This window comes from Lontra canadensis, unplaced genomic scaffold, assembly GCF_010015895.1.
Source record: "Lontra canadensis isolate GAN:19392208 unplaced genomic scaffold, GSC_riverotter_1.0 scaffold2, whole genome shotgun sequence".
Taxonomy (NCBI): domain Eukaryota; kingdom Metazoa; phylum Chordata; class Mammalia; order Carnivora; family Mustelidae; genus Lontra; species Lontra canadensis.
Window position 1 is genome coordinate 58,361,000 of NW_022630996.1, and position 26,063 is coordinate 58,387,062.

Consider the following 26,063-nt stretch of genomic DNA (forward strand, 5'->3'; position numbering starts at 1 on the left):
AGGTAGAATATTTTGCTGTTTTAAAGACAAATAATATACACGGCTGCAAAAATTACTCCAGCCTATTCAAATTGAATAACTTTGATGAGAAAATAATTTAAATTAGTATTTTTGGTAAAGTAACCCCAAAACTACCCCTTTAGTGTTTCCCACAATTCTTACAACAGTTAAAAATAATCAGATAAAACAGCTTTAAACATGGTAATTTATTTTATGTGGTTGTTTAAATCCATTGTTTAAAAATGTTCAAAAGGCACTTTAAAAAACATATTTAAAAATACATTTTTTTCTGACTTATTGGTGGATCACTTAAAATAAGTAAGTCACCACACATTTTTAAACCATTCATAATACTATAACCTTACATAATTTCAAAATTCCAAAACACAAATATTCACTGTGTAATATAACACACTGCTTAGCAGTAAGATTAGTTTCCCTCTAATATATACTTTATATGGATTATTAATTGGTAGGGCCCTGCAAAGTTATTTAAACTGAACTGATAAAAACTAGAGGTAAAAGGGGTTGAAACAGAGCACTGTTCACTTCTGAAGCTAGTTTTAGAGTTGATTTCTCTAGGGAGAATTTGTGAAGTTTTTGCTCTAATCTGTATTAAAAGTTCTATTTCAACTCTAATATATAAATATAAGTCATATTTTTAAATCAATAGAGGTTACATTTAGCATAAAATAAACAACAGGTTGTCCCCCAGATTGCTTAAGAATGTTTCTGTTAGGCCTACAGTAGAGAAATGAGGCAAATGAGTTTTTTGGTTTGTTTTTGAGAAAAGGGGGGTGAGGGAATGGAATCCAAATAACTTTAGTTCATTTAGTAATTGTATATATAGAACTAGTTTAAAACTGTAGACTTTTAACTAGGGCAAGTATCCTGAGAGCCAGCAGGCATTATTCTTAGATTTTTTTCTTTCAATCTCATAAGGAAATCTAAAGTTAATAGGTATAAAATTATTAGTAAGTGATACAAATTCTAATCACTAATTACAGCCAAATTAACATTGCAAAGGCAGCATTAAAGTAGTTAAGAAATGGAAATTAATCGTAAAGAAAATAGAGGGCAACAAATACAAAGAAGAAGAAATTGTCAAAGACAAAATACTCTAATGAACTGAAAATTTAAATGAGGAACAAAAGGACAGACTTGATCTAATCAATAAAGTGAGGCATTTTTTTTCAAGTCTCAATCCAGAAATACTATATAGTTCGATAGGCTCAAGGAAGTGAAAAATTAATACTCAAGAAACACTTATGAAAATTATCAGTTAACAAATTTAATGCTCAAATACAACTACCGTATTTCAAAAAATATTAAAAACTGGCCAGTACTTTATTTTCAATCATCTTACAGTAACAAAAATTCTTCTGAAATTTAAGATAAAACAAATAATTGAACTCTGGGACAAAAATTTGCTTTGTATCACCTATGAACTTCCCATTTGAAATATAAGTATACTGTTACTGGGAAACATAAAGATAGCAAAAGCCTTATGTTTTGAGACCACACTAAAATCATTTATCCAAATGACAAAGATGGTAATTTAAAAGATGGTAAGTGATCATCATGAAATCTGCTTATATGTGCTCTACCGAATACTTGGGGGAGAATTTTTTGCTGTACTAGGTCATATAGGACAGTCAACTGATTCTTGAAAGTGGTGAAATTTTGATAGCACGAATTAGCAGAAAAACATCTGCATATTATAAAGTAGTATTTTGCTACCCCCATTTAAAGTTTTTTGCTTACAACTGGATTTTTTTTTTTTTTACTAACAAGTGAGGACACTCATTTAGTTATGCTTTTTATGAATTATTATGTATTTACTAGTACTTCATAAACTCTTCCTGCCCCAACTGTGAAATTACTAAACTTGGAGAATGACATACGTTATTGTGGGCCCTGGTATTAGTCAATCTGAAGAAGCTAAAGAATTTCGTCAAAAAATGAATGATCCATGGACCCTTTAAAGTTATCTTTAAAGTCTCTCACATTTAACATAGTATGATCTTGGATGACACAGATTTAAAACATGCTTCATCTAAATCTTTGAAAGATACCTTACTTAAGGAGCAATAAATCTTTAGCACATTCCAAGGATTATTGGCATCAGAATCACCCAAGTCTTGGTTCCCAAACTAGAATGAATAGGACTCACTCACCTGGAGGGCTTGTTTAAACACAGCTGCTAGCCTCTCCTCTTGGAGTTTCTGACTCCCCAGAAGGTCTGGGGTGGGGGCCCCAGAGAGGTTGCATTTCAAGTTCCCAGATGGTGCAAATACTGCTAGTTGGGGACAACAACACATCGAACCACTGACCTAGGGAATCTAGTAAGAAAGCACAGTACTGAGCCCCATGCTAGAATCAGAATTTCTGGGACCAGAGTCTTGAAATCCGCATTTTAACAAGCTCCCGGGCAAGTATAGAAGAATGACAATTTGAGAGCCACTATAACAATCTGGCTAGTTAATTTGTCTGTTACTGACTGATGTATCATATCACAATGTTAATAAGTAAAAATGGAAAGAAACAGTGCTAAATGACTAACCTCAAGGCTGACATGGTACAAAGAACACACAGACTTGGAGCATAAATCCTGGCTCTGTTACTTACTTGCTCTATGACAGTGAAAAAATTACTTTTATTCTCTGAGCCTCAGTTTTCTCATCTACAATATAGGAAGAATACCCAATTTGTGAAGATTAACACTAATGTACATAGACTATCTAAAGCACACCATGTGGCATACAGTAGGCATTAGATAAAAATTAGCTATTACTTATTATAAGAAATGTATGAAATATTTCCTTCAATATCTAATTGAATAAAGCAGATATTTTCATTCACTTAGAACAAATATTTACATTCTATAAAACCTTACACTTATTGCTCCGTAATCTGGGCCAGACAAGTATTCTAAAAGTTGTACATATATTCACTCATTTAATCCTCATAAAAATCCTGTGAGGTAGATAGTATTACCATCCCTAACTTATAGATGAGAAAATTGAGGCACAGGGAGATTAAGTAAATTGCTCAAGGTTACAAAACTTAGTAAGTGATAGATCAAGAATTTACACCCAGGCAGTCTGACTCCAGACCCCAGGATTCATCAAAATGTTAATTTCCTATGAGTAAATTTTAAGGTTTTTTAGAAAGTAGCATATATGGACTGCAAATAAATTCATATTCACACCAAGATGAAGAGTTGTTCAAAGAAAAGAATGAATGCCTTGAAATTCTGGCAGGTAACAGTGTCATGAAAACAACAAAAGACAATTTAAGTTAAAAACTGGTGGGACTTTTCAATGTGTGGACAGGACAGGGTAATCCATAATTACCACTAATCGTCACCAAGAACATCCTCTCAATATATACCATTCAAAGAGATCATAATTTTGACATGTTTTGGCACAATAAATATAAACTCTTCAGCTAAGCAGCAGATTCAATGGCATGATAGCCATGTAAAATTAGCATAATGATAAACATAAAAAATGTAAATCATTTGTAACATTTAAGATAATCTTATAGAAAGTCTGCAAAATATTATTTTATGATACACTCAGATAATACTACTAAAGACAACAAAGCTTAAAATTTTCTTTCCTTCCAGAAATTCTTTAAATAGGTCACTAAAATCAGAATGAAATATTTACGAACATATTTTTGATGACAGTGTTGAATTGGGTGTTCTGCTCTGTTAGAATTATCTACCGGCAAACCAAAAACCAAAACCCACCAACCAATAACCAACCAAACAAAAAACCACCCCAAAATAGTAAGTCAGCATCAAAATTCAGGCTGATTTTCATGATTTAAGTATTTGGTCTTTTAATATCTGGCATAGTTCACTTTGTTTAAGCACTCTGTTTTTCTAATATTTTAATCAACTCTGGTGAAAATTGTACATTCAAATTAATTTGCCAGTGCAACTAATAGCCACTTCAGAGCCTAAAAATGAATGTCTAAACTTTGCTTTAAACAAGTTATGAAAGGCACAAACAAATTCTCATCTCTTAACAGGATGATAACAAAAGGAACTATAATTATGTAGTTGGAAAGAGTTTTAAATAATCAACTTAAAATGACACTAATTCCTGAGAGTGGCACTGATCTAAGAAAGGCATCCCCAAATAGCATTAAATTTACTATTTATTGGTTACCCACAATTAACAATGGGTAAATTTGGGAACAAAATATTTTAAAATGCATGTTTATAGAATGCTATTAATGCTTTGAGTAAATAAATATTAATAATTAAAACTGTATTCAAGGATAAACATATTTAGAAAAGAGACAACAGGGACTCAGTAAAACATTAATTACTAATTAGAACCAAGTATATAATACAGTCGAGGCCCATATAATTTCAAAATGTGGTTTTATTAATGCACTTTAGGACAAGTGCCATTCTTACTTTACTTTGTGTGGAAGAAATACTGCCAATTACAGTCACAGGAAATTTCCATTAGACAAAAACTACATGTGTGAGTGTGTGTGTGGGGGGGAAGGGTTTGGTTCATTTATATCCTATTACAAATATAAACTCATGTCTTGAGTTTATGAATAACATTAAGCAACACTATTTCCTCCTAAAATTTTCTTTAAGGCAGACCTATTTAGCATCATGTGTGTTATTAATATGTGCACTGTAGTTTTAGAAAATTTAAGTGTCTTAGTTTCTCAGTGAAAATAATACATGTGGTCAAGAATAGAAAACAAAAATCTCGTTTCTAGTCCCTCTACCTGGCCACCATTTTAAAAACACAAGTTTTTCATATATATATATAATATATATATATTACATATATATATTACTGTATCAAAACACATTTTAACAGACTTCACAGCTCACTTAAAGCTTCAGTTTACAGTCATTCATAGGAAAGATTTCTAATATGGAATGTTCATTTAGAAAGAATTCCTCACTGGTATTCCAGTGTTCTGTATCAGAAATGTAGAAGTTCTTCAGTGCAATGCTGAACATTTTACCTCTTCATTTGTGTTTTTCTTTCTAGGGTTCTCATTTTACTTTTGGATCTTCATTTTTGTAATCTCGACTTACTTCTTTTCGTATATTTTCAGGTAAGGCAGGTTGATATCTGTATAAATAACCATATGGACGAAGATGATAAACGAGGTATTCTAACTCATACATAGTTGTAGGATCAACATAGTGAAAAGAAACTGCAAGATCAGAACAGCAACCAGGACCCTAAAAAAGTAGCAGAAACAGGCATCATTAAGAAACAGCACATAGTTAACACACAATATTCACATACTGATGAAGGAAACATTAATTTTTTTTTTTTTTTTTGCCAAGGATTTTAACATGCTTTTATTTAACCAAAAATACACGTCATATAAAAATACATGCAAAGATAGTTAACATCATTAGTTATTAGGAAAAGCTAATTAAAAGGGATAAATGTATTAGGATTTAGAGCAACTGGAGCTCTCTCTCATTTATTGCTGGCTGCAATGCAAAATGGTACAGATACTTTGGAAAATAGTTCAGTAGATTTTTTAAAATAAAAGTTAAACATAGACCTGTCATATGAGCCAGATATCTTACTGCTAAGTATTTACCCAAAATGAATGAAAACATGTCTAGACAAAAAACTGTACATAATTGTTCATATTAAAGTAGCCCCAAATACAAAAAAACCAATTAGCTATTTGCTGATGAACTGATAAACAAAATGTGCCATATATATACATATATGATGGAATACTATTCAGCAATATACAAAATGAATTATTGATAAATTCATTAACTTGGATTAAAAAATCATTTTGTTAAATGTAAAAAAACAGATCACAAAGGACTACAACAATTCTATTTATAAGACATTTTAGAAAATACAGAACTATATTGACCTAAATCAGATTAGTGGTTACCAAAATTATGGAAAGAGCTCAAATGTCCATTGATTCATGAGTGGATTAAAATGTGGTATAAATATATAATAAAATATTACTCAGCCATCAAAAATAATGGAAGCTTGCCATTTGAAATGATGTGGATAAACTAGAGGGTATTATTATGCTAAGCAAAATAAGTTAGTCAAAGGAAGACAAACACCATATGATTTCACTCATATGTGGAATTTAAGAAATAAAACAAAAGGACATAGGGGGAAACATTAATTTTAACAGATTCCAAGCACCAAAGGTGGCAAGGTAAAGCAGAGGCACCTATTTATTAGACTTGTGGAAGAAACCAAGAGTTTGTAGAGTTCTTTATGACTTAAACATGAAAACTGCTAAAACATATCTACCTGAAATCATATTCTCTCATAGTCTATAATGCTTTCACCGAAAAAATTCTTGAGACTTCTTCAAATGAAAGGGGCAGCTATACAAAGAATGATGCTCTATTTCCGAGTTTTTTTTTCTTTTTTTTTAAAGATTTAATTTATTTGACAGAGACAGATCACAAGTAGAGAGAGAGAGAGAGAGAGAGAGAGGAGGAAGCAGGCTCCCTGCCTAGCAGAGAGCCTGATGTGGGACTCAGTCCCAGGACCCTGAGATCATGACCTGAGCTGAAGGCAGAGGCTTAACCCACTGAGCCACCCAGGCAGCCCTCTGAGTTTTTCTTTTAAACTTCCTATGTTCTCACTCTATCTTTTTGCTTGGCTCAACCTCAGAAAGACAACTTTGAAGCATTCAATGACTACAAAATCCTTGCCCATTATGTGCAACCAAATACTTCATCTGGACATCAACCCAAACAATATAGTATTTACGAGAGGAAGTGCTGAGTCAACTCTAAGTTTGAATCCAAAGTTTGTCTACTAGGGTCAAACTCTACCTACTAGTGTATGACTTTTGGCAAGTTACTTAACCTCTGTAAGCTTCAATTTCCCCATCTGCAAAAGATGGTTACTTAAAGGAGATAATGTATATAAAATGCTTGGAACCAGCGTGGCCTATATAGTAAATGCTCCATAAATGCCAACATTATTGACAAAATAATCACATTTAGGTGGTCCTCAGTAAGTAAGTCAGAGTGAAACATTTGTCCAGAAATATAATTCTCAGATTCCTAACAGAGCTGGTATGAGAATAGGTTTTAAAAAAGACAAAAACAAGATAATTAAAAAAAAAAAAAACAACAGAAAAAAAAAAAAAAGCAAGAACATTAAAAAAAAAGAAAACACAAAACTGGCCCCAGAACTAAACAGTTACAAGGTTATTTTGGTATTTAGAGAATGTTTCACCCAGGTGACTCCAACAAAACTTCAGATTCTATCTAGTATCTTTGCAAGGACCCAAGAAGAAAGATATTCTGACAAGGTCCCAGAGACAAGGTCCCATTGTAAGCTACTTACTTCCAAACATGAATTATTAAATGTTCATACTGAACATTTAATAATTCATGTTTGGAAGTAAGTAGCTTACAATGCAGTAAAAATTATCAGGGAATTACCCACTGCATCTTCTCTGGCCTTCTCTCTGAACTTTCCTTTGAAACAAACACCAGGTATCTGGGGTTTCTGGATAACTGTGTAGGCACTGGAAAATTATTTGGTGCCTACTTCTTAGCACCGTTGGCAATGTAAGGATAGGAACAAATCTGAAAAGTAAAATGATAAGTCAACTTGTGATCATCAAACCAGCTCCATCCAATAGATACATGTGAGCCCCATGATGCCATTTAAAATCTAGGAGCCACATTTAAAAAGTTAAAAAAAAAAAAAGGAATTAATTTGAATATACTTCAAATGAATAAGTCCATATTATTCTTTTCCAATATGCAATCAATATTTTAAAAATTATTAATGAAATCATTCTTTTTATTTGTGGTAAGTTCTTAAAATCAGGAATGAATTTTATACTGACAGCACATCTCAATTTAGTCTAGCCATATTTCAAGTACTCAATAGTCGTACCTAGCTAATGGCTACTATACTGGGAAGTACATGTTAAACTGAAGGACTAGACCAATAGCTGTGAATTTTAAATTGCTGATCCTCTCTGAAAGCAACTTCATATGACCCTGAAATACTGCAATAATATTTTTAATAAGATTTACTACATTATGTTTCACTCTATGGCATTACTGTTTTTTTACTAGATGACCAGGATACAGTTATTAAGATTTATAAGCAATAAAAAGAAAACAGCTATAACTATTAGAAACAAAATAGCTCTTTGCATGTAATAATGGCTACTACCTAAACTCGAGAAAGTCAAGTAAAAAATCATCAGATATAGAGAATCCAGGAACAGAGGCAGATTTTAAAGATGCTTTTAAGAAACAACAGCTGGGACGCCTGGGTGGCTCAGTGGTTAAGACCTCTGCCTTTGGCTCAGGTCATGATCCCAGGGTCCTGGGATCGAGCCCCACGTCGGGCTCTCTGCTCAGCAGGGAGTCTGCTTCCTCCTCTCTCTCTGCCTGCCTCTCCACCTACCTATGATCTCTGCCTGTCAAATAAATAAATAAAATCTTTAAAAAAAAAAAACGGAAATAACAGCTTTCATATATTCCAGTTAAAAAGCTTTAAAAAAAAAAGCCCAAGTAAAATAGTAACAAAAATATTAAAAACATAGGGAGATACTTAAGAAGAAATAAAATCTGGAGAAAACTATAAAGCTTTACTAAGGGACCTAAAATAAAATTTAAAAATCCCAGGCAAAGATATCTATTGTCCCTAAATGGATAAATACATAAACATAAAGGCATTAGTGTTACCAAAACAATTTGAAAAAAAGAGATATAAAGTAGAGGAATATACACTCTTAGAGTAATAATTTCAAAATTCAGTAAAGCTACAGGGTTCAAGACAATATGGTGCTGAGGCAAAACCAAATAGGATGATGGAACAGAACTGAAATACCGGATACCAACCCTACTGTAAGTAACGCTACAGTATATGATAAAGGAGATTATTTTAAATCACTACTGAAAATAAGACTTAGTTAAAAAATGGTACTGGAAAGATCAGTTAACAATTTGGAAAAATCTGGAGCTCTCAATTTTGACCATGTATCAGTAAGTTTCAGATGGGTTATAGTTAATGTAATCAGAATTGAAAAACAGAATAAATCCTATTTGATCATTTCTGACCTACAAAAAAGGTAATTTCACATATGGGGCACATGTATATATGTGTAGATGTGTGTGTATATATGTGTATATATCTGTACATGTGTGTGCATGTGTATGTATATACACTATTACCTATAGACTATTACACACACATACACTATTTTAAATCCTCTGTATTAAGACTGATTAAAAATTCTCTGGTGAAAAGTCTATTCCTAGGGAAGAGACTTTTAGTCCTAGGGAATAAATCACTTTTAGGGAAGTGAGAAGGCGGTGTGAAAAGGGAAATGCATGAAGATTAAGTTCTAAACCCAACTTAAGAACATAAGTCTCTGGTCAGCTGTATATCTCACACATTGACTTGCTAAAATAAACATTTTCCACACTGTGTTTTCAGTGATTTAGGATAACTCTGAAAATAGTAACTCACTTACGGAGAAGAAAATTTATTAAATGATGGATGAGTAATAATAGAAGTTAGATTTCACATGTGTTTGTATCGAACACTCCTGGGAAAGAAGAAGCAATAATTAGGAAGCTGGGTCAATTTTGGTTCTTCCAAGTTTATTTTAGTGTCTTCAATATAATTGAATAAATTTTTATAGAAAAAACATAAATCTTGCAACCATTTTAAAAACTACCACAATTTGATGTATCACAGAAATATTTATTTTGTTCATACAAAGTATACTGTTAGGTACACCCTATCTGTAGGTGAGAATTGTGGGTAGTAGCACTCTTAAAGGAAAGAAGGGTATTTTACTGGTTAAAAAATAGTGACAATTATGATGTCCCTTTGCTATTACTGTCTGTAGCAGATACTCTTATTAAAATCTTACATGCATTTAGGTGTCTTTGTTATATTTATTTGTAATGTTCTTAAGTTTAGATATATTTTTATATGGGAATGTACAGCATTAAGAAGGGAAGGGCTCAAGTAATCTAGGAATGGTCAGATTATACTAAGAAAAGTTTACATTTAAAAAAAACATTCGGGGTGCCTGGGTGCTCAGTCCGTTACTCTGCTTTTGGCTCTGGCCATGACCCCAGAGTTCTAGAATCAAGCCCCGCACTGCACTCCCTGCTCAGCCGGGAGTCTGCTTCTCCCTCTGGTGCTCCCCGCAGCTTGTGCAGTCTAATGAATAAATGAAATCATTTAAAAAAATTTCAGAGTAGTACCTCATGAGAACAAAACAAAAATAGACTATCACAATGTAGACTTATGAATACATCTGTTTTACAGTCTAGGAAATTGTTGCATCCACAAGAGCAATAAAATCCTAGCATAAGGTTTGAAATGGACACATTACATAGAACTGAACTTTAAACTGTTTATTTATTAAAGTGGAATTTTATCCCAACAGCAGAATATTTATTGTAACATCCCTCAGTTCAACCCCCAACCCTTTGGGACACATATCACATTAATCATGGAGGGGAAGGGAACCCATGATAGAAATCACAAGAGTTTATAATCAGCATGGTTTGTAAAATTGCCTAGAATATTTATCAGGACAAATTACTTGAATTTTCTGAGCCTCAGTTTTGTCATCTATTAAATGCAGAATTACTGTAAGGAATTATTATGTCTGAGTAAGTACCAAGAACATTCTGATTGATATCAGAAGCAGTTGTGATGTGCTTCAACATTTCCTTTTAAAGCTGAGTGTCTAAATATTGGGTCAAAAGTTCTAGATCCAGGTTTCTTAACCTCAGTGTTACCGACATTTTAGGCCAGATAATTCTTTATTGTGGGAAGCCATCCTGTGCATTGTGAGATGTTTAGTATCTAGTGGGTTTACAATCTTGAGGATTTCTATCAACTAGATGCCAGTAACAACCTCCACCCAATGCCAGTCTCCCAGTTAACAACCAAAAATGTCTCCAGATTTTGCCAAATGTCCTCTAGGAGGCAAAAAGTCCACAGTTGAGAACCACTGTCCTAGATAATGATTTGCAAACGCTGGCTTATGAAGATGAGAATGCTAGCATGAGTGTATTATTTGTATGTTAGGGCCAGAAAAAAGAAGGCATAGAGTACTAATGACTTGCCTACATGCATTATTAATCAATAACAGATCTGAATCTAAAAGCTAGGTTTCATGACTCCTGATGTCCTTCAGTCAGTCAGTCACTGCTGCAATGCTCATAACAGTGATGAACTGGAAACAACCTACTAAATGTGTATCAGTAGGTGAATTGATAAATTACAGATGCTCATGTTAGATTATACAGAAGCCTAAAAATTAATGAAAAGCACATACATACATTAATGTGGATAAACTTTAATGTATTAAAAGGGCAAATGTTCAAGGATATATATGGAATAAGTCCATTTATTTAAAAACCTACAGAACAATACTATATATTATTTATGGATACACAAACATGTAGGAAAAAAGATACAAACATACATCGTAATGACAAATATTAAATTCATGATAGTGGTTAACACTGAGGAAGGACATAAGAAAACTTGGTTGGGGAGGGTACACAGACCTCAATTGTATCTATACCTTTTTCTTTTAAAAAAGGAAGCAAATATGGCTAGAGTTTAATATATGGTAGGGGCGCCTGGGTGGCTCAGTGGGTTAAAGCCTCTGCCTTCAGCTTAGGTCATGATCCCGGGGTCCTGGGGTCAAGCCCCGCATTAGGCTCTCTGCTCAGCGGGGAGCTTGCTTCCCCCTCTCTCTCTGCCTGCCTCTCTGCCTACTTGTGATCTCTGCGTGTCAAATAAATAAATAAAATCTTAAACAAACAAACAAACAAAAAAGATTAATATATGGTAAGGCTAGTTGGTGGGTACAAGATACTAATTCTTCTTAAACATTTAGCTGAGGAATTTAATAAAATAACGTATTTTAGATAAAATCCTCAGGAATGAAGGCTATGGTATCAAATTAGAGCTAAGGCTTCTTACGCTTACAGTGTGACAGGCACTGTACTATATTCTAATCACAACTTAATCAAATAGGTAGATCAGGTCCATTTTACAAATAAGGCAAATCAGGCTCAGAAATTGGGCAAATTCTGTCCATCCAAGGTTAACTAACTATTAAGTAGGCGAAGACTTGAATTCTAGAAGCCTAGAATTCTAAACCTTAAAGTCTTTTCACACATCATTCCTGAAGCCCAGAAGGCTCTTCACACAGCCTGCTCTCTAACCTCACTCAGATTTCTGTTCAGAAGTCACCTCTTAGAGACATCTTCCTTAATCATCCAAACTGGGGTGCCCCAGTCCACTCATTCTCTATCCCCTCACTTGGTCTTATTTTACTCTAGGGTACTTATCACAACCTAAAATCATATTTTATCTTTACTAGTCTACCTGTTTACTGTATGTCTCTATATCCAGAATGTAAGGTTCATAATATACTATTATAAGGTTCACAAGAACTGGAGCTTGGCCATATTTACTGCTGTATTTTTAGTGCCTGACACAGGCAATAAACAGTAGGTAATAGTAGCAATATTTACTGAATTACTACTGCTGATACTCATGTTCTCATCTATTTTGTTATACATTACCACTCTATATAAAAGGAGTAAAGAGGATTCTTAATTATTGATGCTAAAGAAACATTTGCCAGTTTTTAAGTAAACAAAAACCAGTCTAAGTATTTATACAGTAATAAAATTTCTAAACTTACCTCTATAGGAGGATAATAGTTATAATTCCAGTACCAAAAGGTTCTAGGTAGATAACCCCTGATTAAGTGGTGTTCTGGTACAAAGGGATGAAAAGTTTCTTTTCCAATGGTATCTCTGGAATCTCCCGCTTCTACATTTATAATTTCCATGCATCTGCCCAATGCTAAGTCTTCGATGGAGGAACTATGTGTACATTTGTCTGTTTTAAATGCATCAACAAATCTCTTCAAGGCTTCTTTGCTCAGAACATATCCGGCTCCTCCACTCATGTAGCCCTGCTTTACATAGGGCTTAAATCTTCTCCCAAAGTAAATGGGTTCTTCAGGGTTGTATTTTGAGAGAAGCCATCTCAAATTTTCCAGGATAACATATGTATCATCATCTGCTTTCATAAACCAATCAGCATCTTCTAAATAATGATCATGAACATACTGAAAAGCTTTAATTGTTTTCCAGTATAGTTGGTCTCTGCCTTCTCTGGTTTTTAATCCTACTGCAGGGAAGTCTTTATCTTCTTCCGAACTCATAAACAATACTTTATTACAACGTTGGGCCCATGTAGCTTTGACGTGTTTGGCCTTTTTCTCTAGATTTTGAGGCCCTGTCATAACCCAGCAAAGAATTTTAACCTTCTGATAGAGGTTTTCAGCGATGTCTGTGTTCTCATCTATTAAACAAAGAATTTTTAGAGTTGTATTTGCATAGATGTAAAATTCAAATAAATTATATTGATGAAAAATTTTCTTCAACAATTTTAAAACCCCCCTTCTATTTACCTTTCTACCATTAGTGATTTAACTGAAAGAAAGCAAAAACTCAACCTAATATGAACTGACATTCTGATTTACTGGTTTCATGTCAGTCTTATCCATTGCAGTAAAAAGAATTGCCACTATGACTTAAAATCTTACTATTTGAACTGTGGTTGACCAAACAGGATCAGCATCACTTGGGAGCTTGTTGGAAATGCAGCATCTCGGGCCCCACCCCAGACCTACTCAACTTGAATCTGCATTTTAACAAGTTGTCTTGGAGATTGGAGATAGGTATACATATGAAGAACGGTCTTAGTCTCTGCTTTTCACTTCATTCTACAAAGGGTTCTCAACAGAACATTGACAGGAATTTCTTGCAGCTCTAAATAAACTTCTGCAGGACAGGAAAGACATGCTGCTGAAAAAAAACAGTTCATTTTGGACTCCACCAGAGTTCACTGTTAGAAATCTATACAAACCCTAAGGTGGGTTTAAAAAAGGCTTTCATGGGGTGTCTGGGTGGCTCAGTGGGTTAAGCCTCTGCCTTCAGCTCAGGTCATGGTCCCAGGGTCCTGGGATTGAGCCCCGTGTCGGGTTCTCTGGTTGGCAGGAAGCCTGCTTCCCTTCCTCTCTCTCTGTCTGCCTCTCTGCCTCCTTGTGATCTCTGTCTGTCAAATAAATGAACAAAATCTTAAAAAAAAAAAAAAATTTTTTTAAAGGCTTTCATGATGACCGCAATTTGAAGAAGAGAAGTTAATGCAGAGTTGAGGTTACTTTTGATAGTAACATATTTCATTCCAAAATGCAAATCCATCAGTCAGAAACAGAACAGAAGAGGTAACAGTAGTATTTCCAAGACTGTCTAGAGCAGTGCTTTTCAAAGTACTCCTCTGTAAAGAAATAGGGAGCCATGCCAGAATATAAAACACCATATTACTTCTTTCATTAGGGAAGTCTTGCTATATTTCCAAGGAAGTCCACTTAACTAAGCAGTGAGCTTAAATAAGTTACATCCTGGTGCAATCTCCTTATCTGGGTGCAGACTGGTAATAAACAATTCAGATTGTCAGACCAGGATCATATACTGAGTACCACTGGTTTAAAGGAAGAGTTCCATTTTAAGATCCTAGATCATTGCTTGGTGAAGGATCAATTCTTATTTTCAATAGTTAGAGACCTATACTTTTTGTAAATAAGCTAAAAATGAATTACTAGAAAAATTAATAAAAGAAATATAAAATACAAATTCTAATTCTTAGTTTTGGATTTAGGCAAAATTACTCTGTTAAATTACCCTGAAAGTTTCTAACTGCGGAGTCCCAATTTCAATACCTGTGTAGCTGTGGACCAGCATAAGTCTGCAAAACCACACTTTTTATAGTAATGTTCTAGGCAGAATCCCAAGGAAGCATATCCTTAAAGTTAAGGTCAACCAGTGAGTTACAAAAGCTTTGTCCTGTGAAAAATTAACAACTGGAGACATAAATTTCTAGTCCACTAAAAGAGAACTAATACAAGGTTGGGTGAGGCTTGGGCATGGAATTTTCAAAAATATTCTCACGTCCCCCTGAAAAATCAATAATTCACAATTCAAAAACAGAATCACCCTTCAGACAGAGAACATTCACATTTCATATACTTCAGGAGCCCAATCTTTTGGCTACAGATAAACTAAATACTGGATGCATAGGGAAAATGGTAGATGCAGGAATTCTCAATGTTTCACTTTGATCAAGACAACCTTCTCCCCACTGCTGGAATCTGGTAAATATTGTTTCTCATTTTGTAATTATTCATTGATTAATTACTTTGTTGTAGGCATATGCTGGCACAAGAGATGAAAAGGTGAGTATACCATATGTCCTGCTACAGAAGAACTCAGTCTTAGAGTGGACCTTGGCACACAAACCAGCACTTGACACACACTAAGAGAGATACTATAACAGAGGTATGTAAAAGGGTTCAATGTGCTGCAGAAAAAGAAAGCAGTGGCCGATAAATCCTACAGAGTGTGGAATGGGAACTTGGCTGGAAAAGAGAAGGGGAGATAATGCAAAATCAGGGAAAATAGAGATAATGCAGAAAATAGAGGTCTTTAAATGAGTAGATGCTCATAATAAGAAAGGACAAAAGGTATGGTGAAGTTTGGTTGAATGCCGGTACGTGGGTATAACTGAAGGCCTCAACTAGGGGAAATGAACTGAGAGAGGAAATCTGAAAAATGGTAAAGAAGTAGAATGCTGGAACTTAGGATAAATGGGATTGATTGGTAAGTGAAGGAAAACACCTACCATGACTTCATAGTCTCCAGCTTCAACAGATGTGGACCATCAAGCCGGACAAGTAGGTACCTAATATATGTGCTTATACTGACCTGATACAGCCTACTAGCAGAGAAGCATGTGCCAAGCAGCCCTTTAACAATCCAGAGCAAGGCTACAGAGCAAGTGTCTAGTGATCAAGCTGCTTTTGATAAGAATACAGAGCACCTACTCAGAACTGGATCAGTTATATAAACACTTAAACATAACATGACATAATTTGTAAGTATGCACATGCTTACTAGTTCATACAACTCAACCAGGATGTATGTGGTACACTTCATCCCTCAGCCTCTTCTTGAGAGGTCAGAAAGAAGTAATTTACTACCAAAAGATAAAAGAAACAATTCTGTAACCCAGAATTCCAATTGTTTCCAAGCTGCTATATTCTTTATCATCAAATAAATCACATTTGCAGAAATCTTTGAATTACTTTAATGTTTTTTTTTTCACAATGTTTGGAACTGGGTTAAGATAAAGACAATAAAGAAGAGATGAAATCAAAATTATGGGAATTGATGATATCACACATACAACGAAATAGCCAAGGGACAGAAACTTGAAGAAAACCAACATTTTTAAATGTTGGCTCCTAGAGGACACAATTGAGAACATCAGGTATAGAGGGAGGTAACAGGTATAAGGTAAGAGAAAATGAAGTCATTATAACACAGCCTTAGTTTCTACCTCCCTAGTCTTTTATGCCTCTTGTTGAAAAAATATATATAAACTAGGATTTACATATACCTCTTGAGTTTCTCTAGAAGAAGACTAAGCAAAAACTAAGACCAAAACAATAGCAAAAACACTAAAAACACATAAACCATGAAAACAAAATCAGAGTAAATAAATAATTTTAAAAAATCTAATCTGAAAAGTTCTGCTCTCCCCCAAATTACATTTTCGGAACTGTCTCTATTTTAAAATAAATTCAAAATTAATATCTTATTCCCTAAATAAATCTGGGTGTTAGCAATTTCCTTCCTGAGGCAAACCAAGCAGGGTCATTAAATATTGGGAATTAAGCTCATTTTAATAAAAAAATATTGCATATAACAAAATTCACATAAATAGCTTTTTCCAATTCTCATAACACTTACAGAGACTGAAAAATACGGTTTCTGTTTACTTCTTAATAAAGTGAACCATACCTGTATGTTGGCTAGAATCTGCATTGAAGTTCATCTGTCCTTCTAGATGATTTTGTCCATTATCATCTGCGTGCCTAGCATGAGGATCATTATGAAGAATATTAGGCTGGGTATCACCCTGTTCTCCCAACAAAATACTAAATAGCTGAGAACATAAAACAAATCCAATTGCTGATCCACAAAGGAAGGTTAAAAAATTCAGCCAAGATTTAGAGGCCATTTCCCGAAAGTGTATTTCTGTAAGAAAAAAATTAGCAGGATGTTATAAATTAGAAAGCAATATACATATCATGAGTAAAAAACTTGGTAACTTAAAAAAAAACACAAAAACACACGCACAAAAAGTTGATTACTTTTAACCATATGGGAAATTTACTTCCTTCCATATAAAAGAACATTTCTGAGAGTATTTAAAACTTTCATCCTTTTAGTTGCCGCTAAAACACACCCTGTGGACAGTTCAATAAAACAGATGAGTAATAAGTTAGAAAATCATTGTTACGGTGGGGCATGGGTAAATAGAGTAAAAAAAAAAAAAAAAATTCCCACCAGGATCCTTTGTGAAACCAAGCCTGCTTGCCATGTTCTTTTTCTTTTTTGCTGTCAAAATACTTAAATTTACCTTTTTTCTTTTTTATATTACATGGTACATATTACATATAAATTAATATATGACATAATATCCCACAAGGTATTATTACTATTATCATTAAAACAAATGACATAAGCGGTACAAAAATCGTGAGGAGGACACAGAGAGTTTGTGTTCTAAAATCATTTTGTTGTCCAGATGTGGTGAAAGTACTAATGCTAGACTTTAAAAGACTAACAATGTATAATGTAATTGCTAGTATAATCATTAAAATAAACAGTAAATGAATATATAACTAAAACAGAAAATGTGAGTAAGATAATCAAAAACAAGATAAGGAAAAAAGAGCAGTGGATAAAGAATAGATGAAATAAACAGAAAACAAATAGTAATATGATTGATTTTAATGTAAATATATTACCAATGACGTTAATGTAAAAGACTGAAAACTCTAATTAAAAGATAAAGATTGCCAACTGGACTAGAGAAAAAAATAAACTCAACTACATGTTGCTTATAGGAGACACACATTAAACATCTTAGAAAGTTAGGAGCAAAAGGATGGAAAAAAGGAAGTAAGCAATTATCAGAATAAATTAGTGGTTTAACATAGTTAACTTTCCTGACATTCACCAAGCTCTACATTTTTTATTTACATACTTTTTTGTGTTAATATTTGCTAGAGTAAAAAACTTATATAAAAAAAAACCCATATGACCTTTCACTTTACCTCTTTTAATACATGTTTAATATATGTCTATTTAATGAAAATATATTTATCCTCAAATCTGTAAGTAAAATTGTCATGCCATGGAACTACACCATGCTCATCTTATATCTCAGATCTCAGGCCCTCTCTTCAAGTTTGAGAAGGACGACCCCAGGGGGAAGCTGAAGTAAAGGAAAGAGAGTGTGAGCAAAGTTGCTCAGTGATATGGGAGATGTAAATTACCCACATGAAACTGGCGGGCACTTGTTTACTTACTTCCTTTGCTCTATCTTAGCTTACATTCTAAAGTTCAGAAGGGTGGGCCTTCATGGGTGAAGAGCAATATGTCCCACTGAACTCCCCTATAAAATTACCCAGAGGAAAAGCAGAAATAAGATTACCCAGTCTTGTTGCTATTTTCCCTGACAGGGGATCTCAAATTCTCCTTTGCTGTGTCATCTTTTACCCATTTAGATTGGTTTTTAGTGAAATCCTTACACCCAAAAGGTGTAATCTGTAATCACAGGGAAAATATCCCTCCTGGTTTAAGTGATTCTTATGAAATTCTAAAGACCCTGAAGATCATCTGCAAATGATATAATCTGATAAAGAGTTTTTAATATCTGAAATACAGAAATAACTTGTACAACTCCACATCAAAAAACCCCATATAATCTGGTTAAAAATGGGCAGCGGACCTAAAGAGATATTTTTCCAAATAAGACATATAAATAGTCCACAGATACATGATAAGATGCTAAACATCACTAATCATCAGGGAAATGCAAGTCAAAACCACAATGAGCTATCACCTCACCCCTGTCAGAATGACCAGAATCAAAAAGGCAAGAAATAAATAACAAGTGTTGGCGAGGATATGGAGAAAAGGGAACCTGTTGGTGCAGCCACTGTGGAAAACAGTATGGAGGGTCCTCAAGGAATTAAAAGTAGAATTACTATATGATCCAGTAATTCCACTACTAGATATTTATCTGAAGAAAATAAACACTAATACTAAAAGATATGTGCACCCCTATGTACACTGCAGCATTATTTACAACAGCCAAGATATGAAAGTAACCCAAGTATCCATTCGTACATGAATGAATAAAGATGTGGGAGAAACACACACACACACACACACACACACACACACACACACACACCAGAGGAATATTACTCAGTCATAAAAAAGAATAAGAACTTTCCAAAAACATGGGTAGATCTGTAGACCTAACTCAGAGAAAGACAAATACCATATGGTTTCACCCATATGTGTAACTTAAGAAACAAAACAAGCAAACAGAAAAAAGAGACAAGAAACAGAGTCTTAACTACAGAGAATTGGTGGTTGGCAGAAGGAGGTCAGTGGGGTATGGGTGAAACAGATAAAGAATATAAAGAATACACTTACTATGATGAGCACTGAGTAATGTATAGAAATGTTGAATCATTACATAAGAAAAAATAAGCTAAAGAGAACTATTCGAGCATCTAGAATTCTTTAAAATAACAATGTATATTATTAAGAATTTACCCATAATAGAAGTAATTTGAAAATCCCATAAACTGCAAACATGAAGCCAAGAGAAGTGAATGAAAGGTAACATAACACCAATTTTCTTATGGTAAATGTAAAAAGATTAGAGAATAAGACTGAAGCAATAAACCTGAAGGGAGGCTATTAAGGTAATATTAGCAGACACTTAAACTGAGGTATCATCTAGGAGCCACATTGCAAGTAATTTCCCACATCTTCTGATTCTCTGACAGTCTGCCTTCTAGCACACTTATTTTCTTTTTGTACTGTATTTTCTTCTTGCTGTGACTTTCCTCACCTTAGTACCAGATACAATCACTTCACAGTCTCAGAAGGGCAGAGTCCAAATGAATTCTCCACTGCTACAGACTCTACTACTCCTGGCATTAGAGGAGAAAGCAACAGTCACAGAAAGCACGATGACTGAGAAGGGGAAGGACTTCAAGACAGTGACTATCAAGTAAACAGTGATCCTGCTCCGGTAACTGTGAAAACTAACCTGCTACCCCGCCATTTTCTAAGACATTGAGTTTCAGAACAAGTCTACTTCTGCAGCCTGGAGGCTTTAGTGTTTGTAGGAAACCAGTGACATTTTATGGTTTTCTTAGCTGAGGTAGCACTTTTTTAGCAACACACCTGTTCTGGGGTGAGTGGAAGAAAACTGACTTCCTGATGTTAAAACAACTTGTTTTTAGTTAAGAAATATCTTGTGATGCTGTTGGATGGCTACCATCCCCTCACCCTCCTCCTCCAGAGCATTATCAAGCAACATGTGCTGGCTTATCCCTATTGCTTTTACCTCATCACCTTCCAATTTCAAAGACTCTTGCCTTATGACTAAATTTCCATTTACTTTGATTTTTCTTTCTTGTTCCTGGTATAAAACAGCCATCTCATATGGGTATAATGCACCCCAAATCTTACTCTGAGTTTTGGCAAAAATCAGCATCCTCAACTCTTCAGATTCTTAACAAGAGTGCTGAAGTAGATCAGATTGGAGAACTGTATGACTAAGTTGCACATTCTGGGGGCTTCTAATATATTAATTAAAATTAAGTGGAGGAAAGTTCTCAATATTAAATGTTTTCCAAACCCGATATAAAATCAGAATCATTTGAGGAGCATTTTAAAAATAAAGATTTTCAAAAAAATAAAATAAAATAAAAAATAAAAATAAAGATTTTCAGGCTCCACAACTGAGATTTCAGTTGCAAAAGAAGTGATGGTACAACTAAAATTTGTGATTTTTACTTTATTTTTTAAGGGACAGCTTTGTGTTATTCATTGTAAAAAAGGAATCAAGCAATATAGAATAATGTGAAAAAGATAAAAATCACCCCAAATCCTACCACACAGAAACAATGAATAACATCTTTGTAAATAAAAGAGATGGAAGGAGAGATAACTGTGGCTACCAGTTGAGCCCTATATCAAGAGCTTTATGTGAGTTAACTGTAAACAATAAATGTGGGACTATCAATCTCATTTTACAGGCAAACTCACAGAAAGGTAGTAACCTTCCCAGGGTCACACTAGCAATATGATTCAAGAAGTCAGATTCTTAACGATTTTACTTAAACATTTTACATATACACTTGCATGTATAGTTTTTCAGAATGAATGTTAGTCATGCTATTTTAAAGATTTAATGTATTAAGTTAGATTTACTTGAATGTATAGGAAAAAAGGGAAATGAAATGAATCTAAATGAACTTTGAAAGTCAGTTAAACATTTATAATACGACTCCTCTCTTCTAAATGATCCTTCAAAAGACAAGAAAAAGACTATGAAAAATATATAGCAATAGTGGGCCCTTTTTTAAAACTACCTTTTAAAATTTTAGATAGTTCCTATTAATTTCTTGTTATGAGAAATGTGGAAATCAGAACATATATACTCTCCCCCACACAATTTTTGTGAACTATTTTTATTCTGTAAATTTTGCATAGTTTACATTCTATAAATTATACTGTAATTCCCATGACTGCTTAATCTTGAGCATGTATTAAATTGGATTCTAAGCTCATTAATAGTCCTTTCATTACAGCTCCTTTATATGTGAGTTCTTCATTAATGTCATGTTTTTGGCTGAATTTCAGCAAGTAATTTTTTAATAGAGCTCATTGCTGCTATATTCTAAATTCTTGCAGGCTTGAGACTGTCTACTACTGTCTTTATATATGAAGCACAACTTGACCAAGTATAAACTCTGTAAATATTGATCCATGGTCCTCTCACATGGGTGCCAGAAAAGTCTGAGGGCAGATTGATCTTTTATCCTTATAGATAAATGTTCCACTTCTTTTATGCTTCGTTTTTAGTCAAGCCACTAGTCACTAATATCCTCTGAATAAGACTTTAATACTCTTTAAACATGAGATCATGTCTTCCTCCAATTTTTAGGCTTTTAGGGAGTCAATGGAATTCACAATAAAAGTCCCTAAAATCTGAGGCTTTCAGTGTTCGTTTTTTGTTGTTTTTAAATTTTGGTACTCCTGCCAGAGATGTCAGTCTACCATTCAAAATGTTTTCTGTATTATACTATTCATTCACTACATTTACATATTCAACATGTATTTCAAACCACATTAAGGTGATTTTTGATGGTTTTTTCCCTAAAAGACTTTCCTTGCAAAACTGAGTGAATTTTATATAGTGATACAGTGTATAAATGCTAATAAATATACTATACGAGGCATTATGTTTAAAACTTCTGTTTTCTCTGATCCTCACAACTGTAAAACCTGATGGTAGTATCTCCATATTACAAATGAGGAAGCTGAGTTTCAGAGAAATTAAATTGACCCGAACCGCACAGCCAACATGGTAAACTGGGATTCTAACTCACATTTCACTTAAAGTTTATAGGTTTTTTTCCTGTTATATCACACTTGCATGTATAGTAACCCATCAACTTTCCACATCTTTTGCTCTTTCTTTCTAAAATTACCTTTAAATGGAAGATAAGAAGACACTGTTATGAGCAGATTCAAGAAAAAAACAAAAAACAAAAAACAGTTTTGCTCTATTGACAAATATTGAGATGTAAAGATATAAAAAATGAAAAGTCCATGGGCTCCAAGAAAGACTGTGAAAAGAATGCAGAGAGATCAGAACTGTTTTCAGACTAAATTTTCATGCCTCTGCTCTCCTACAGTACTCTTCCTAATAATAATTCAAATGTTTCTTTATATTAAAAAGGCTTATTCCTAAAAACTTAATCCATATCTCATTTTCAATACATTTCTAAGCTAAATAAAACTCTATTATATAAAATAAAATTTTATTTGCAATATTCTCTTTGAGGATATTCCTACTAATTTTGTTTCTTTACAGTTCCAGATTATTGAGCTAAGCTGCTGAGATACTACATGCAAGTTTTAAAGTTCAAAATTCATTACAATTATATGGCATTGTGCTAACCACTGGGAAAAGCTAAAATAAAATATCTTTCCCTGCCCTCGTGGAATTTACGGTGTTGTTAATTACACAGGGACACAAAAAAGTGATGAAAGAGTTTAAAAAGAGAGGGACACAACTAAAGCAGTTCTCAAGAAAACTTACAGCACTAAATGCTTACATTAGAAAAGAGAAAAAGTCTCCAATCAACTCAAGTTCCCACTTCAAAAACCAAGAAAAAGGGCAAAATAAGCCTAAAGCAAGCATAATGAATGAAATAACAGAAATCAATAAAATTCAAAATAGAAAAATAATTAAGATTAATGAAATAAAAAGCCATAATCAAATGTCTAACAGAATTATCAGTGACTAAAAAAATTAACAATAATTCTTTGGACTCATCCAATCCAAGGATGTAATCAAATTTCTGTGTCTTCTAAAATCAAATTGCCTCAATTAGTTCACAAATGTCTTCTTAGAGTTGGTTTGTTCCGATTCGGATTTAAACTATATCCACATTCACAGATAAAATTAAAAGTAATCCAAAAGAACATTTTATATAATAGCTATTAAACACAAAAACCTAAATGAAACACATTTCTCTAAAAAAGCAAATTATCAAAGCTGATTCAAGGTATAAAAACTAAATGAATAAATAACCACAAAGGAAATAAAGAAAGTTGTCAAAGAGCCAGACTTCAAAAAGGTCTAGGCTTTTCTTGGATAAAATACTTAAATCTTTCAAAAAACATAATTTTTATATAGGCATATTTTATTTTCACTGTGCTTTCCTTTACTGTGCTTTGCAGATACTAGTTTTTTGTTGTTGTTGTTGTTTTACAAATTGAAGGTCTGTAGTAACTCTTTGTCCAGTAAGTCTATCGGCACTACTTTTCCAACACCATGTCACTTCACTTCTCTGTGACACATTTTGGCAGTTCTCAGGATATTTCAAACTTCTTCATTGTTATATTTTTTGCAGTGAACTCTAATTGCTGATCTTTGGTGCTACTATTATAATCGTTTAGGGTGTCACAAACTGCAGACATATAAGACGGCAAACTTAATCAATAAATGTTGTGTGTGTTCTGTCTGCTCCACTGATCGGCCATTCCTCTTTCTCCCTCTCCTAAGACCTCCCTATTCCCTGAGACACAAGAATATTGAAATTAAGCCAATCAGTAACTCTACAATGGGTTCTTCATGTTCAAGTGAAAGGAAGAATCACATGTCTCTCACTTTAAATGAAAAGCTAGAAATGTTTAAGCTTAGGGAGGAAAGCATGTTTGAAAGCCAAGACAGGCCAAAAACTAGGCTTCTTGTGCCAAATAGCCAAGTTGTGAATGCAAAGTTCTTATAAGAAACTAAAAGTGTTACCCCAGTCAACTCACAAATAATAAGAAACCAAAATAGCTGATTTTGATATTGCTAATTTGGAGAGTACTTTAATAGTTCAGATAGAATGTCAAACCAGCCACAACATTCCCTTAAGCCAAAGCCTAATCTAAAGCAAGGTCCTAACTCTTCGATTGAATGAAGGCTGAGAGAGGTAAGTGAGTATATAAGAAAAGTTTGAAGCTAACAAAATTTGGTTCATTGGGTCTAAGGGAAAGAAGCCTTCTCCATAAGACCACAATGTAAAGTGAAGCAGCACATGCTGATGTAGAAGCTCCAAGTTATCCAGAGAAATCCATATAAGAATAATTACTGAAAGCGGCTTCACTAAACAATAGATTTTCAATGTAGATGAAAGAGCCTACTGCCGGGAAAAGATGCCATTTAGGACTTTGAGAACTAGATGGGAGAAGTCAATGCCCAGTTTCAAAGGACAGGCTGACTTTCTCGTTAGGGGCTAATGCAGCTGGTAACTTTAACTTGAAGCCACTGCTCATTTACCATTCTGAAAATGTTACAACCCTTAATAATTATGCTGCATCTAGTTTGCCTGTGCTCTGGAAAGGGAACAACAAAGCCTGGATGACATCATATCTGTTTACAATATTGTTTATTTAATATTTTAAGCCTATTGTTGAGACATGTTGCTCAGAAAAAAAAGATTGCTTTCAAAATACTACTGCTCATTGACAAAGCAAGTGGTAACCCCAGAACTCTAACAGAGACAGACAACAAGATTAAAGTTGTTTTCATGTCTCCTAACACAATATCCATTCTGCAGCCCATAGATCAAGGAGTAATTTTCAACTTTCAAGTCTTATTATTTAAGAAATACATTTTGTTAGCATGGAGGACAAGGGGAGTTAGAGAGGAGAAGGGAGTTGAGGGAAATTGGAAGGGGAGGTGAACCATGAGAGACTATGGACTCTAAAAAACAATCTGAGGGTTTTGAAGGGGCGGGGGGTGGGAGGTTGGGGGAACCAGGTGGTGGGTATTGGAGAGGGCACAGATTGCATGGAGCACTGGGTGTGGTGCAAAAACAATGAATACTGTTATGCTGAATAGAAATAAAATTTAAAAATATATATAAATAAATAAAAAATAAATACAAAAAATTTTTAAAAATAAAATTAATTAATTAATTAATTAAAAATAAAAAAGAAATACATTTTGTGGGGCACCTGGGTGGCTCAACTGGTTAAGCGCCTTTGATTCCTGGGGTCCTGGGATGCAGCCCCGCATCAGGCTCCCTCCTGAGTAGAGAATCTGCTTCTCCCTCTCCCTCTGCTCCTCCCCACCACTTGTGCACACACATACTCTCCAAGAAATAAAATCTTGGAGGAAAAAAAAAAAGAAATAGATTTCGTAAAGCTATAGCTGCCATAGATACTGAATCCTCTGATGCAGCTGGGCAGGATAAATTAAAAACGTTATGGAGAGAATTCAATATTCTAGATGGCATTAAGAACATTCATG

General features: G+C 34.0%; 1 protein-coding gene across 4 annotated transcripts in view; it reads right to left on the reverse strand.

The window, feature by feature from the left end:
* Nucleotides 1-1,271: 1,271 nt before the first annotated feature.
* The window catches only part of C1GALT1 (core 1 synthase, glycoprotein-N-acetylgalactosamine 3-beta-galactosyltransferase 1), a 36,776-nt gene continuing 11,984 nt past the window's right edge, over nucleotides 1,272-26,063 (reverse strand). For 3 of the 4 annotated variants that reach the window (XM_032874395.1, XM_032874405.1, XM_032874422.1), the window contains 3 exons: nucleotides 16,952-17,188; nucleotides 12,724-13,391; nucleotides 1,272-5,233 (listed from right to left, as the gene is read on the reverse strand). In XM_032874395.1, the coding sequence (XP_032730286.1) occupies nucleotides 5,042-5,233; nucleotides 12,724-13,391; nucleotides 16,952-17,188 (1,097 nt within the window). In that variant the 3' untranslated portion in view covers nucleotides 1,272-5,041. Of the gene's footprint in view, nucleotides 5,234-9,507; nucleotides 9,583-12,723; nucleotides 13,392-16,951; nucleotides 17,189-26,063 lie in introns of all 4 variants that reach the window. The other variant, XM_032874414.1, reaches the window with a different exon arrangement.